Source organism: Hesperophylax consimilis, chromosome 17 (assembly GCF_061612785.1).
Source record: "Hesperophylax consimilis isolate HC1 chromosome 17, BYU_Hcon_1.0, whole genome shotgun sequence".
In the NCBI taxonomy this organism is placed as follows: Eukaryota; Metazoa; Arthropoda; class Insecta; order Trichoptera; family Limnephilidae; genus Hesperophylax; species Hesperophylax consimilis.
This window is the reverse complement of record NC_142852.1, coordinates 1077119-1094161: the sequence shown is the minus strand read 5'-3', so window position 1 is coordinate 1094161 and position 17043 is coordinate 1077119. Positions and strand designations below refer to the sequence as shown.

The 17043-nt window shown below is 37.0% G+C and overlaps 1 protein-coding gene across 1 annotated transcript in view; it reads right to left on the bottom strand.

The window, feature by feature from the left end:
• The window catches only part of Orp8 (Oxysterol-binding protein-related protein 8), an 81685-nt gene that overhangs the window by 25812 nt on the left and 38830 nt on the right, over positions 1–17043 (bottom strand). Inside the window, exons 12-16 of the mRNA XM_089641469.1 lie at positions 8954–9096; positions 5958–6136; positions 5255–5532; positions 3887–4083; positions 580–705 (exon numbers count right to left, since the gene is read on the bottom strand). Of these exons, the coding sequence (XP_089497595.1) occupies positions 580–705; positions 3887–4083; positions 5255–5532; positions 5958–6136; positions 8954–9096 (923 nt within the window). The remainder of the gene's footprint in view (positions 1–579; positions 706–3886; positions 4084–5254; positions 5533–5957; positions 6137–8953; positions 9097–17043) is intronic.

Sequence of the window (17043 nt, the reverse complement as noted above, 5' to 3'; positions counted from 1 at the left end):
TTACGTTTACATCAGCCTTGCACTCTTTGCGGATCGCCACATTTCTCACACAATCATACATGGTTTTACGACACATACGCGTCAGCGATCTCATTTCAACAGCATTCAGTTTACTTTCATCCTTTCTCTGCCAGTTCCATCCATCAGGGTAGGTGCCAGCACTCCATTGTGAACTGCTAGCTTCTCGCTTCTTTGTACAATGTTTAGTTAGCGCCAACTGCGTTCAGTCCTCCATGAATGGAGTTCCCTGCATTTCCCCTTGTTTCAATATCTCTGTCAGCCTTCCCATCTCTCTAGAACATACTTCCTAAATACACAAACTCATCCACCTGCTCCAAGTATTCCTCAGCAACAACTATATTGCACACTGTTTCCGTACTCTCTCTTTCAAACACCGTGACTTTAGACTTACTTACATTCATCATTAACTCATTCTTCATACATACTTGGTTCATCCTAGACACGAGAGACTGTAGATCTTCTCACTGCATCATCAAGGTACCACTTAATACCCCTGTACTATGTTAAAACCCAATGAGATATTGAAATGATGTATGCCTGTGTGTGTGTGCGCATTACCTGAGTCTTTTTGTCTCTTAGGTCAATGCGACCATCCCAATGTCCCTCAATGGTTGCCACGGTCTCTTTGTGGTGGCGGATGCGGCCGGAGACCATGTTGATGGAGTCTGAACCGCCGATAAATGGCTATAAATGACAAATACAAATTAATCAATATAATACGGGCTGCAAAATTGACACGAGCTAGGAAATGAAAAACAATACATTTAATAAAATAAACCGACTGTATTATCTTTTGTCTAACTAACAAACTAACAATCACGCCGTTCCCCCGCAGCGGTAGGCAGAGAGGACGGACCACCAAACAACTCGGTCAAACCACAAACTACTTGCCTCATTCACATTCATTCATCGTCTCATACATACTCTTCTATTATTCTGACTCTTGACATGGCCCGACTCGAGTATCTGATTCACTTGATCGTGCCATGTCTTCCTCGGGCGTCCCCGACTTCTGCTACCATTCGCATTTGCATCATATATCCTCCTTACACTCCTTTCTTCGCTCATTCGCTCTACATGCCCAAACCATCTAAGCGTCCCTTTCTTAATCTTACTCATTACGCTTACATCAGCCTTGCACTCTTTGCGGATCCCCACATTCCTCAGACGATCATACATGGTTTTACCACACATACGCCTCAGGGATCTCATTTCAACAGCATTCAATCTACTTTCATCCTTTCTTCGCCAGTTCCATGCCTCACTTCCATACATCAACTATCGTCTAAACTAAAAACTTACCCTTTTAACCTGTCGTACCCTTAAATTAAATATACCATTCCTAAGAGAAAGTCCAGTTATATTCCATTTTCCAATTATGTCCTAAATCCTGTATCTAAATTTCGCTAATAAACAATTAGATAATGTTAATTAAGTGTTAATCTCAAGTGATCTACCAGATAAGTATTGTACTGTATATTATCTCCATAAATAGTTAAGTAATAACATAGATCACTGTAGAAATGTATTATAAGTTTGTACAGCGCCCTTGAGGTGATTTTGCACAAAAACGGCGCTATACAAGTCATCCAATTATTATTATTATCAGGGTAGGTACCAGCACTCCATTGTGGACTGCTAACTTCGCTTCTTTGGATAATTTTTTGTTAGCGCCAAATGCCACTTTATTCTAAAGCTAGAATGAAACATCATTTAAAATTTTCTTTACAAACAAAATAATATGGAGTTCAACAAACTAACCATAAATAGACCCAATAATGTAACTGGTGAAAAAAATAAAATAAAAGTAGTGTAGCAGTGCGTACTTCTGGACAGCAGTTCCTACCCGATTAGAATAAACATTGGTCAACATTCTACATTTGGCACTACTGTTTCGAGCTATTAGTGCGGAGCGCACTTCATCGACCTCAGTTGCTTGCTGGACTCGGGAGTCTACGGTGTGTTCGTGCGACGCTGAACAATGAGGGTCTACCTTGCAAATCACGAAAGGTCTTTTTCACTTATAACTTTTTAACAATGTACTTATAATTCAAATAGGGATTACTTATTTTAACTTCTTGCGTAGTTATTTTATAACTCGCTGGCGCCCGCTCAGACATTCCTTACAAGATTTAAATGTTTTAAATTTATTAATGTTACATGTTCGTTAGTCAAAATTTTATCAAGATGGCGTTAAACACACGTTTATTCTTGACACGCCCGGAGATAAGTTGTTTGATAGAGTCTCATGTTTAGTTTATTTTATTTGATTAATTATTTTAATAATTGTTTTTAATAAATTAGCGTCTGTTGATATTAAAACATTCTATTATTTAATCTTCCTTATCAGTTCTCATCACTACCTACCTACATTGCGTTAGTGCGTGTGCGTAGATGACTAGATTATTGTATTCGGTAATTTACCAATTAATGTCACAATCGATAGATCCATCATTAATTTATACAATTAATCTCTTCATCACCCATCCATTAGCAACAATGTTACAGTAGTCCTAAACAAGACCCTTGAGGAACACTGCTAGAAATTTTATTCTAAAGCTAAAGGTCAGAGTTTGAAGCTTCTTGTAAAATTTATTCATAAAAAGTAATATCGACTGCGTTTTGGTAAAAACCCTTCATTTTTGAGAATGTTGCTTTTGAGTGGTTTTATGTAGAATAGTCTTCAAAGTACAACATAAGTAATTTTTGATGATTTAGACATTTTTAATGCTATAAAGTAAATTTACGCATACAATTTTTAAAGTTTTTGAGGTTATTTTGTAGAACTCCATGTTATCATAGTGTCCTTTAGGTGATTTTTCACAAAAATGGCGCTATACAAGTTATCCAACTATATTTCAACTTTATGTCCGGGTTAAATCTTCCCCACAGGAAAAACTAAACCCTTCCACACACTTTTCCACAAATGATCATCTAGTCAATCCACATTATATAAGAAAAATAAATACAAAACAATACAAGAACAACACGTCAACTCACCAGAGATCAAATGGGAAAATAATTCACCGACTCCAGATATTTTCATATCAGAGGGTTCGGCTCGGTAGAACTCCTAACAGGGCCTATAAATCCTACTGATCCCTCAACATAAATATTTAAAAAATCTTTACAATCCTACATGTATTTAAAATGGCTGATTTTTGCATTTTTATATATAAATTCTTTGACAGATCTAATATGCCTAAATTTTGAATGAGAGAGCTAGGTATAATGCCAGTAGCCAAAATAACAAATGGTAATATTTTAATAGTCTGAGAATGCCAAACTCTTTTAATCTCATTTCCTAAATCTGTGTATTTTCTTATTTTTTCAGAAACAGATTTTTGAATATTACAGGAATTTGGAATAGGGACATCAATGATATAAGTTTGTTTATTATCGAGTTCAATAAACTAACCACAAAAACCTTAAATGGACCCAATGTCACAGATGAAAAGAGTAAATAAAAGTGGACCCAAATGAGATTCTTAAGGAACACCGCTAGAAACTTAATTTTAAAGCTAGAGGCCAGAGTTTTGAGCTTCGAAAGATAGTTCTGGAGAACTCAGTGGAATTAAATGGAGTGTTGGAAAACCTTGGTGGCTAGACGGTGCGAGGGCAGAACACCACGGCCTTAAGGATAAGGAACTGGAGGTAGACAGCAGGAATGAAGGCGTTCAAGGCAACCAAGAATATCAAAGGGTTATATCGCCGATCATAAGTACAAGACAGCAATATCCCGTAAAAACAAAGAAACCTACAAAATTCCACCAATATACCGGCAATATATTTCACAATATAGTAATGATATGACTAAGACTCTCTGAGGGATGTCAGCAATAATCAACATGCACATGAATCGTACCTTGAGCTTAAAGTCGATGTCGGCCGTGTAATCGGTGGAGGGACAATGGATGGTGACGCGCCCGCCCAGTTCCATGGTCAGCGTGCCCAGCAGTAGACCTTTGCAGTGCGCGTACGGTGAGGTGCAGAGGTACGTCTCAGCCAACGGCAGCAGCGCAACACGCGCCAGACCCTCTAGGATCGCAGACGTAGAGTTACCTGGAGATTGGACAGTTGATATATACATTAAATCCACACATACTTTGCCCTCGGATCGTATAGCGTCAGCTTGTCCAGTAGCGAGTGTTCCAAATTTTTCAATTCAAATTACGAACCAATTTGAGCCACTATGGTATGGGTGTTACAAATTCGTTTAAATTTATGCTTTTTAAAATTATTTATCGTAAAACATACATGCATCACTTGAGAACAGCCTTGTATTGAAAAAAATATTTATTTCAATCTGTTGAAGTTTAACTGAAAAATGTCTACCTTGGAAGAAATGTGATTTCAGAATGAAGTCAATCTCCCCAAAGGTATGATCATTGGTAGGTTGGTCCTGCCTCTTGGAAAAATAAAATGCCTGTACTGCCAAGCGCTGATGGAAGTTATGGAAGACATAAAGCGCAGTACGTTACAGAACATTTGAAATGAAAATGTGCACCATTGAACAAATAGCTTGTACACTACCAACATCCTTGCAAGTTTTCTCCTAACGTCTAGAAGATCTAGTACTAGCTTTCATACAAAAGGGGGTGGTGCCCAAAGCGTCGCATGTAAAGGTACCTAAAGGTTTTGTCATATATCTAGCGCATGTAATTATGTAACAACTTTCTTCTATGCGATTAGCCAGTAAGACTATGGTTTCATTAAATTGTGGATATCCTATCTATCTAAATCGGGATAGCTAAATGGGGTGATCTTTTACCGGGGGGGTATTGAGAGCATTTAGGGAACTGGTAGGACTACTAACGGGGCACTGCCATCTCAGGAGGCACATGCAGTTGTTGAGAGTGGAAAACACCAACAGATGCAGGAAATGTGAAGAGGATGAAGAGACTCAAATTTACCGGTGGTGACAATGTCCTGCCCTGGTGGGAACTAGACTCAGATATCTGGGAAGACACATTGTAGAACCAGAAGACATAGCCACATATCCAGTGACAACCCTGGTGAACTTCATTAAAGGGACCGGGTTACTGCTAAAGGAATGAGGTAAAGCGGGAGATAGCACCATGGGCCTATGGCCTGAGTGCTCACGGAAATTATGAATTGACCGTTCCTCTTTAAAAAAAAAAGGAGTATCTACTCAAGAAACATGTAGTGAATATTGTGAGGTTGATGAAAATGGGCGGGTGAAGAAGATGGGAAGAAGAAGGTTGTGACTCACCGTAGAACTTGGACTTGGCATGTATGGTGGCCTCAACGGCAAACCCCTCCTTGCGGTTGGACACGTAGAAGGCGGACACGGGCGGGTGATGTGATACCTGCTCTGACACGTAGTAGGTCCTGGTGCCAGACTGAGGGTGGATCCAGGAGCAACGGAACGTCTCGCCCAGCACGGGGTTGTAGGGCTTCTTGAGCCCCCTCGGCTTGCGGTACAGGCCCGACAGGTACCAGGTCAGCACGGCCTTCATGCGCTCGTAGGCGTCTGGCTGGCGGCACGCCCTACACACACAAACTGGTTCAGGAGATGTAGGAGGTGAAACAGACAAGTTCATGAGATGGAGGATGTAAAACAAGAGTTCAGGAGATGGTGGATGTGAAACAGATATGTCCGGGAGATGGAGGATGTGAAGCAGACAATTAAGGGGATGGAGGATGTGAAACAGACAAGTTCAGGAGATGGAGGAGATGAAACACACTAGTTCAGGAAATTAAGAAAGTAATTATAGACACAATGATGTCATTAATGAAAGGTGTAAATAAAAGTGGTCCCAAATGAGATCCTTGAGATACACCATTAGAAGCTATGAATTGATAAAAAAAAGGTTCTATACTTGTGTCCATTGAAAAAAAAGAAAAAATAACACTGGTTCCAAATGAGATCCCTGAAGAGCACTGCAATGTATTGGTTTTGAATGCTTGCCTACCTGGCCAGGATGTCAGAGTGGTAGAAGGAGTCGGACAGCTTGTCGAGGAAGGAGCGCGGCTCCAGGATGAAGGTGGGCAGCACCACCTTGGACAAGTCCATGCCGGGCCGCACCTGTTTGATGAGGAACCACAACAGACTCTTGTTCTCTTCACCCAGTTCTTCCACAACCTCTCCCGACTGGAAACAAAACACCCACATTAACACAATATCATCCATCACCAAGTAATCTTTCCTATGGTCACTGGCAAAGTGCTTCACAGACACAACCATGTCTGATTACGTCTAAAAGGGATCAAAATGACAATCTAGTCTTCTTACATTGATATGCTGGGTTTAACTTTAAGTGACCAGCTCAGGCACGGGGGCTCCATCCAAGCCAGAGTCAACTTAGCCTCTCAGAACTGTACATAAGTGCAGAAAGGGCAGTGCGTTTGATAGATTTTTTTGCAATCTAAAGAGAATTGGCATCAGGATTCTATCCTTGTTCTTCCTTTATTTCAATGGAAGATGCTCCGAGGAACTAGCACCATTGGCACTGGTGAAAAGTCGGGATACAAACCAAATACATGACATGCGTTGTTCTCATGTTACGAGCCATATCTAGGATTCCTTCTTGAATTCTAACGGCATGATACTTAGTTAGAAAGTGCTATTGATTTACAATATCACAATCTGTTTAATGTTGAGCGATGAATCATCTTAATGCAGTAAATATTGACGATAAATTTCATCAATTCATTTCATTCGCTTAAATACCCTATAATATTAACACATTGTCGTCGGGACACGGCATTTGCCGTTTTTCGCGGACTGTCGGTTTTTGGCGGGAAACGGCATTATACGGGTTTGTTATCAGCGTGAAATACTATGATTCATAAGTGTAATGGGCTCTCCAATTAGACGAGACAACCGCAAAAGACTCTTTTTTGACAAGAATCAATTAAACATATGAGTTATTGAGTGTGCGCCTTCGACCTTAGGCGACACTGTTCAATTTTACGCGATCAGATTTCACACATCCAGCGATTGTAAAATTGCGGGCATGGCATATATGATATGAATAAACATGTTATCTTTTACTTGGAATTTTCAAATATTGAATGCTATTTACTGAATTAATTTCAGGTTTTTATATTCAGCTTTGAAATGTGGTGAAATTATGATGTAATCAAAGCAATTATAATTTATTTTTGATGATCAAATGTCATATATGATTTCTTTGAAAATTTCAATTGAAAATGTTATTTGGTTTAGAAATTGTGTCAATTTTAGGAAAGCGATATATTTATGCGCTAATCGCGAAAAACACCCGCTATGGGCAAGAGTCTATTGTTTGAAGCGCCCGACTACAATGTGTTAATAATACATACAACTCCCGTGAAATAGCGGCAATATCAACAACTCTAGCCGCTAGAGCAAGTGCAGCATGTTGACTTTGACATACCTTTCAATGGCGGCAAATTGAAATAATTTAGTATTTGGTGGCGGTGTTTTGCGATTTCTAATTTGTATTTTGATAAAAGTGGGTCTCGTGGTTCAGTTTACGAACAAACTGCAAAAATACCCCAAGCTGTTTTTCAGAATCCAAAAAACGTTGACAGATTATGTGGTTGGTGAAATGATTTTGTTAAATTTTCTTGATTATGTAAAAAGTGGATTAAACTACAAATATATAATTATAAAATTTTTAAGGTTAATTCAGCAAAGCCTGGTTAGTTCCACGTAGCATTCTGTGTTCAAGTTGATGTTATGAATCATCATCTTGATGTTCAAATCACATTTTTGTATTTTTTTACGACACCTCGCAAGAGCCCCCCTGTCTGTACAGTGTAAAGACAGGGGAGCTATGTCGCCACTCAGTTGGGCAGCCTCGTGAGGCGGGTGAAGGTAGAGGCTGTAGGAAATGATTTATTAATGCTGGTCTTGAAGAGGCCCGGATTATACGAAGGAAGAAAAACTGAATTTTGGATGTGTTTTGAATTATCCAATATATTAAAGTTATATTAAAATATATATTTTTGTAAACTTTCTCATATAGTATTTTATTACCTTTTTTATGACAAAAAAGCAGTATGGTCGTGTGTTGGATTTATATCATTAGAATGTATGAGAAAACCTTGTGCGCACAACTCATGCCGCTAGGAGGCACTAGTGTAGCAGGTTGCCATCAGAATGTGTGGGAAACGATATTGATATTATAGTTTAATTGAGTATATTCTTTACTTTTCTATTAATCCAGAATACCCGAGATGAGCGTACGTAGATTGTCAGAACCTTGGTTTCGTGACCCGCTCTCGCGACCCAGGTGTCGCACAGTGGGCTGAAAATCGCCTTTCATAGACATAGAGACTTGAATTTTCAAGGGTATTTTTTTGTCTAGAAATGGATTCTGCTGATCATTAATATGCTATAAAATGTCGTACGAAGCAATTGCGTGTACAAATGAAGGAGTTATAATTTTTTTAAGAAAAATTTGTATGGCGCTGACATTAAAAATGAGGCTATCTCTGGAATCATAAGGTTGGCCGTTCTATCCTTACACACAGATAATACTACTATTTATTTGTATTTTTTTGACATACTTCATATTGTGGCGCAAGGTGCGATTTTTTTTTTTTAAATCCTCAAAGTTGAAAAAAACCCCTTTTAATGTTGATGATTTATTTTAATGCTTAAATGCTTTACATATGAGTATGCTTTGTCTAGCTTACAATATTTTATTTACACTGCAAGCCTAAAAGAAAATTCAAGTCTCTATGTCTATGAAAGGCGATTTTCAGCCCACTGTGTGGCGAGGCGAACGCCCATAGGCTATCAGCACCCAGGTGTCGCGACCCACTCTGTCGTGTAAAACAATCGATTGACTATAACATTAAGCCACAGTTGTATGTCATTAAGTCGTAAGTCACTAGCTATAAGCATTAGATGTAAATCACTAGTTATAATAATAAATCTCAGTTATATTCCTGTTATTATTAGTTAGAATATAAGTACCTGTGGAACGTGGTCGTTGGGCTCGTAGGCGTATACATTCTTCAGCACGGCAAGGACTCCGCCCTCCTCGCCTCCCGGCGGCTCTCCGGGCTGCTGGGCGGGGGGGCCCTCGCTGTCTGACTCGCTGCCCGCGCCCTCCAGCTCTAGGGGAAGCAGGGGGCTACAGCGACACACACAGTGGGGCAAGGGGGGACACGGTACAGTACACTATCCTACATGTCCCACGGCTCTGTAGCCACATTATACCACATTCACCACCCAGATACGAGTTTCCATCGTTAGCACTTAACCCACATTTACTACCATAATACCTTCCTTCACTTTAATAATTAACACGTACATCTTCCATCATTAGTAACAGACATATCTTACATTTGTCTCCACAAGACATGCATCTTCCATCATTAGTAACACACATATCTCACATTTGTCTCCACAAGACATGCATCTTCCATCATTAGTAACAGACATATCTTACATTTGTCTCCACAAGACATACATCTTACATCATTAGTAACAGAAATATCCCATGTGTCCCCACAAGACATGCATCTTCCATCATTAGTAACAGACATATCTCACATTTGTCTCCACAAGACATGCATCTTCCATCATTAGTAACAGACATATCTCACATTTGTCTCCACAAGACATGCATCTTCCATCATTAGTAACAGATATCCCACATTTGTCTCCACAAGACATGCATCTTCCATCATTAGTAACAGACATATCTCACATTTGTCTCCACGAGACATGCATCTTCCATCATTAGTAACAGACATATCTTAAATTTGTCTCCACGAGACATGCATCTTCCATCATTATTATTATTCAATTGATATCTGTATCTGTTTTTTCTCCTTAATAAAAAAAAAAAAAAAAAAAAAAAAAAAATTAGTAACAGACATATCTCTCACTATAATAAACTTATCCCACGTTCACCACCACAAGCGATACATTTCCATCATTAGTAATGAACCCATTTGAACACCAACATTAGTAACATGTCTGTACCATTCAAAAATGCACTTGTCCTATATATTAATTACACGCGTATCACCTAACCAATCCCCGCTACTCTTTGAACCGTATTTGGCAAATGCTTTCTTGCTAGAAGGAGATATAGCTTCACACATATATATATCATATATAAATACGAAACACATTAATTTGTCAGTGCATCTTATATATTTAAATAACCGGGATTCTGGTAACACTTTTGTCGCAATTGCAATTTCCTCAATCAAAAAGTTCAAAGTTTTTTCAATAAGGAAAATATTTTGAGGCTTTAGGGCAACATAGAAGGGCAGTTGGCTATGCAGATATTTGTCACTAAACATAGCTAAAGCCATCACTTGCAACACATCGATTCTGAATGCCGGTCTTTCACCAGGGCGATACTGAGAGTATCTTATACCTATTTTAGGTATGCAAATATGAACCTACATTCTCTGGGGTCCAGAGACAAAGAGCTAACTGCTCTGTCATATTGTATTGAAATTAATTAAAATATATTCAGCGTTTACCAGCATGTCTCTGAAGGATTTTAACCGGCGATTTCTGAGCAAGTTTGGAGTAAAAAATGTTATGAGACAGAGTGCGTATCACGTGATCCGCTAGGCATTGAAAACTATGCATCTGGTTTTCAATTGAAAAAAATATATAATCACTTCTTGAATAATTGCAAAATCACTTTGTGGCATCATTTTAATTTAAATTAAATAAATAACTTTGTATACCTCACTGTTTAATCAAAAAGGATGGTGATGATTCAAAACCAAAGGTTTCTTTGTCAGAATAAACGTATAATGAAAATTAACAAATTTAAAAATAGATAAATCTCTATTACATTAAAATAATGTCGCTATCGGCGTCTGTCTGTCTGTCGCTTAGTTCTTCTAAACTAAGCAACAGATTTTGATAGGGTATTCACTATCGTTTAGAGAATTTTTTTTGGAAGGTTTATATATATATATATAAAACATGCATATTATTTTTATAGAAAATAGAGAAAAGTCCACGTTTTGTAATCAAGACGTAAAAAATATATTTTCAGGTGCTTCCATTGGTAATGCTGGCTAAACCTTATGAGATACATCAAAATAATGTACTACGGAATTGTATATCTTAAAAAGGTCTGCAGAAGTCTTGTATGGTATATACGTAATTATTGCATTTATGTAGATAACAAAACTTCCATCGCCTTAGAACCTACCAGCAAAACATCAAAGGTACGGCGCATCTACCTGCTCGCGGTTTGCCGATTTGTTCTCGTTGCACCTATACAGGGTGTATCAGCACGTACCCGACAAACTTGAACCAGCTATTCCTTAGCACATTTGGAGTAAAAAATCTTACATGCACTTTGCTGTCCGGTAACGTTTTTTTTTAATAAAAAATTTATTATTCATATTTTCACCACATGTCACCACTGTTTTATCCTTTGTCAAAGTTTGAAAACCCATCTGGCAATATTTTATTCGAATTCCGTTGAATAATGCACGTGTGTACCTATATTGGCGCACTTTTACAATCACAACGAAATGGCACGGCACCATTCGTCTCATTTTTAACTATTATTATTTAGTGTGAGCGAAAGAGCGAAGATGCTTTTCGACATACTTGCTTGTAACAGCTGTTGAACCCGAAAAGCAATGCCAATGACAGTGATGTAGTGTGGAAATTTTTAATTTTTTTGTTTTTAATTGAAAAAAAAATGCTACCGGACAGCAAAGTGCCCATAACATTTTTTACTCCAAATGTGCTAAGGAATAGCTGGTTAAAGTTTGTCGGGTACGTGCCGATACACCCTGTATAAAGCGGCCACGTCAAGGTGCTTAGTCAGTCAATCAGTCAATAATTAGCAGTTACAAGTGAGTATCCACTGAGAGCGTCTGCCGCCAACTGAACCGGCCGGCCCCCGCTTAGCGTTCCACCCTTACCACTGCGACGTCTTCACCGGCCTGCATCTCCCGCGCAGCGAGCTCATCCGCGCTCGCACCATCTGCCGACCAGGTCAACATTACCTTCGGCTCTCACACTTCAAGCTGGAGTACGAGGAAGACTCAACGTCTTTCGCAGTGCTGAACACCATCTACAAGTCCAGTCTCCACCAACTCTGTTGCCTTCTCCGCTTACATCTGGTGTCGACTATATCCGCCAACTGCGTGAGCATCGCTCCGGAGTCATCTCTCGCTACTGCCCCAACTCAATAAATGCTGAGAATCACGACTGCTTTCATTCGTCTTCTTACCAAATATCTAATTGTTTATATGTACCTATTTGTCTATTTTTTGTTAATTTTCATTGTACGTTTATCCTGATGAAAAACCTTTGGTTTTGAAATATGGCGATCTTTTTTGATTAAATAGTGGTGTTTATGTTATTGATTTTATTTAACGAAAAAGACAGACAGCAAAATGACATTTTAGTCCAAATATCCTCAGGAATCGCTGGTGTAAATCCTTCAGGTTGAGCTGTTACACCATGTATATTAGTAGCAATGTTCTTAAAAACATTTAAATAAAAATTATAAGTCATTTTCTGGCAATAGACTTTTCAAAACTTTTCTATTCGAAAAATTGCGAGTGTCGGAAAAATGTAACCAGACTTCCAGCCGCAGAAATTTACATAATACTAATAAATAAAATTTGCGTGCCTAGCATATAAGAAATTTTACAGGAAAACCTGGCTGCACATATACGGTCACTAAACACAAAAAGCCACAACAGTGAAATCTCCATCAATAGTTTCTCGAATAATCATGTTATTCTAGTAATCCAAAAACCGATGTCGCAAATTTACATAAGACCTTTTACTTCCTTGGTTTGGTTTGGGGCAGACCAATTAAATTGATTTTATTGATATTAGAAAATTTTTGATCAATATCACCAAAAGTAAGGAAAAATTGAGCTTACTTCAAGCACAGACACACCCAAAACACACTTCTCTATGGTTTGTCTCTACGGTGTTGGATACAGAGACACAGCGTTAAAAAATTATAAACAAATAGAAATGGTCCCAAATGAGATCCTTGAGGAACACCACAATACACTTCAGTGTTTACACTACATATGCAGTGAAATCTCGATCGATCGTTCCTATAACAATTGTTTTACCGCAGTTGTTGTTTATTTCTTCCAATCTCAAATTAATTTCACGCAAAACTCGAAAAAATAGATCACATTGGTAATTCCTCTATTCATCTTTTGAAGCACGCAGTTATTTTAATCGATCGATCGCTGCCGGCGGCCGCTTCTGACATTAGCTGACGTTAGACATTCAAACTAGCGATAGGTCTTGACTCATTGTACTAGCGGGAGTCACGGTACCAGCTCAATATTTTCCCATGACTCAAATAATCGACTCAATTGAGCGATGGCTCTTTTGAACGATGGCTCCATTGAATGATGGCTCGATTGAACGATGGATAACTGAATGATGGCTCAATTGAATGATGGCTCAATTGAATGATGGCTCAATTGAATGATGGCTCAATCGAACGATGGCTCTATTGAATGCTCTATTGATTTTCAGGAAATTTCAGTTTAGCCGTGCACTGCACGGATATATCATAACATCAAAAACGACATTTTTTGTAATATTAGCATTCTAGTACACCCAAAAGTCACGAGCCACCACTGACTGGTACGCTATTTCGTGCCACGAAACAAACTTATCAAGAAAGATTAAAAATTGTTGAAAATGTGGAAAAATTCCTGCCCAGCGTTAAACACATTTTATATGCGAAATATTATGTATCTTTTTTTATAATATTACTAATCCCTCAGTTGACACGTTATATTTCTTAAAGACGCTGTCAGCAAGTCAGAGAATTTGCGTGTATTTCCATTACGCAATAAAATCCAAATAAATGGAATATTTCTGAACGTATCTGAAAACTGATTTTGAAAAGGTGATGAAAACTGTTTTTGAAACGGTGATGAAAACTGTTTTTGAAAAGGTGATGAAAACTGTTTTTGAAAAAGTGATGAAAACTGTTTTTGAAACGGTGATGAAAACTGTTTTTTGAAAAAGTGATGAAAACTGGTTTTGAAAAAGTGATGAAAACTGGTTTTGAAAAAGTGATGAAAACTGGTTTTGAAAAGGAGATGAAAAACGCTTTCAAATATAATTTTTGAAATATTAAAATTTTCAAATCAAACGTAAAAAGATTTAAAAATGGCTCACTTTAAGTGTTTTCATCTACATTGAATTAAAATGACTGATAACGAAAAAAAACACGTATTTTAACAAACGTTGCTGTCACCTCAATTTTTTGTTGTTTCGTATAAAAATAATTAATAAAATTTTCTCAAATTGGAACTTCCAATTTAATAGAAGTATACATTTTAATTCTTCTCCGGTTAACTTCTGGATTTGAATATAAAGCTTGGTGTTTTCTCTTTCCAACAACGAGACCATATGAGTTTTCCATAATATAAATAAATATAATTATTAATAGTATAATTCAATAGGAAAACGATAGTTAATGGAAAAAAAAAATTTAATCTTCAAACAGAAATAAATTCTCATTGTCAGTTTTCGCTCAAATACTGTTGGGAAGTAAGAGCTTCATCGATGCACGCACAGATGGCAGTGCATAGAGCTTACGTGGAAGTCCACAAGATGGAGCCAGTGGCCAGTAGTCGCCAGGGCCAGTGGGAATGCTCCCAGAGAAACTTACTGTTTCAGATTCCAATTAGCCAGCTTCTAATTAGATCGACTACCGAGTCACCATTATAATACGTGGATTATTAATTAAATCCCTGATTAATCTAAAAGAACCATTTATTTATAAACTCCTTCCAAGACGAGTTTAAATACTTTTTACTCAAGGATCTAAAAAGATTTTAATGAAACCTGATGTCACAAGACCCTCCCACTCTTACAAGCCAAAGAAATAGAATTTTATCTGTTCAAGAATTTGTATTATCATCAATTATCAATTTCATCCGATGTCACAACCAGAGATGTGCTTTATTTCAAATAAATCCATTTCAAATGGAAATACAAAATGCAAAATGGGTATTTTCCATTTTGCATTTTAAATGCTTTTCTAAAAACCATTTTGCATTTTGCACTTTAAATGCTTTTCTCCTATTACTATCTCCACTCATCTGTTTTTCATAAGCCCCAAATATCAGTCGGTCCTCAACCTCGCTATGAGAGATAATTTACATTTGTCAAGTTGCTCCCTGGTAGGAGCCCTGGCAATTGAGTGATACCATTACAAAAAATGCTGATTCAAATACTGAACATGGGGCCATGACGCTGTAATATTAAATGTTAGATAGCAGTTTCTATGTTTTTTACGTTGGCAATATTAGTCAACATGGTTTCATAATCTGTAGTCGTGGTGTTTTTGGATTTACCATCATGTAATATGTTTGTTCTACATTGATGTCCATTATTAAATGACAAAATTGTTTAAAAATTCTATAATTATTTTAATTGTTTGACCTGAGAAACCATTTTGCATTTTCAATGCATTTTGAAAATGGGTATTTTGCATTTTGCATTTGAAATGCTTTTCTAAAAACCATTTTGCATTTTGCATTTTCAAATGGAAAAGTTTTGACCCATTTCCATTTTGCATTTCAAATGGTTTTGGGTACCCATTTTGCACATCTCTGGTCACAACATACTTCCATAAGTTTATCTCTCAAGTGTTGATAAAATATCAAGTCATTGATAAAAAATCGTCTGATCCTTGAGGAACACCGCTCGTACTACAGTTAGGCTTACGCACAGACATGTTCAAAACTTTCCATCAGTGTGTCTCTTTAGTGAAACAGCTTTTAGAGGAACAGCTGCGAGACCATTTCATACAAAACTTAAATTTGAGGCCAGAAAAACCAAACTGAATAATAATTTTTTTAATCGGAAATGTGCTATTTTTTTATTTGTGTTTAAAATAATAATATCTAGGAAGTTAAGAATACAATTTTGTGTGATTTTAGAAGCAATTTTTTTAGTATAAACGTAATCTTGCCCCATCTACTGTGTCAATAAATACTACTGTATCAAGTAATAATAATAATAAATCAATTTTGGCTACTGGCATTATACCTAGCTCTCTCATTAAAAGTTTAGGCGTATTAGATCTGTCAAAAAATTTATATGTAAAAATGGAAAAATCAGTCATTTTAAATACATGTAGGATTACGAAAGATTTTTTAAATATTTATGTTGAGGGATCAGTAGGATTTATAGGCCCTGTTAGAAGTTCTACCGAGCCGAACCCTCTGATATGAAAATATCTGGAGTCGGTGAATTATTTTCCCATTTGATCTCTGGTGAGTTGACGTGTTGTTCTTGTATTGTTTTGTATTTATTATGCTTATATAATGCACTTGCATAATGTGGATTGACTAGATGATCATTTGTGGAAAAGTGTGTGGAAGGTTTTAGTTTTTCCTATGGGGAAGATTTAACCCGGACATAAAATCGGAAGTTATAATTTGTAACAATAATAATGTGTATATTTACATTGTTATTGAAAATGTACATCCTGTTAACAGGATAGTGCTTTGGCGGGTTAGGAATCAAAAGACCGGACATCAGAAAGTGCGGGTATAATTCCCGTCGGCGGCATTTATCTTTACACGGGAGATATTTTCAATTTGTATGGATATTTAGTGCGAGTAATTAATGCTTATATTAATTTGTTATCCTTTGTGCTATGCATAAAAACCTTGTCTTCTAAACATTAGTTTACCATTTAAAAAAATAGATTTCGGTTGTTTGTAATTTAATCGTTTTAGTGTTAAGCAATTTTCGCAAAAATTTATGAAAATTGCTATACACATATTGATTGATTTAGAGGAAAAAATAATGGTGTCAAATAAAACACTCTAATTTAGACAAATATCAATCAATTTTATTAATTCTTTTTGCATTATAAAGAAAAAATGTTTATTGATATGAATATGAAAAAATAAGCATAAAATATCAATTTTATTTCTTTTTGAAATTGAAATTGATCATTTGTTGCTTTAGAAAACACTTTTGTCGGAGGAATTTTGGCAAAATTTGGTGTTTCTGAAGATGAAGAGGAGATAGAAGGCTCACTTTCAATACTCAAT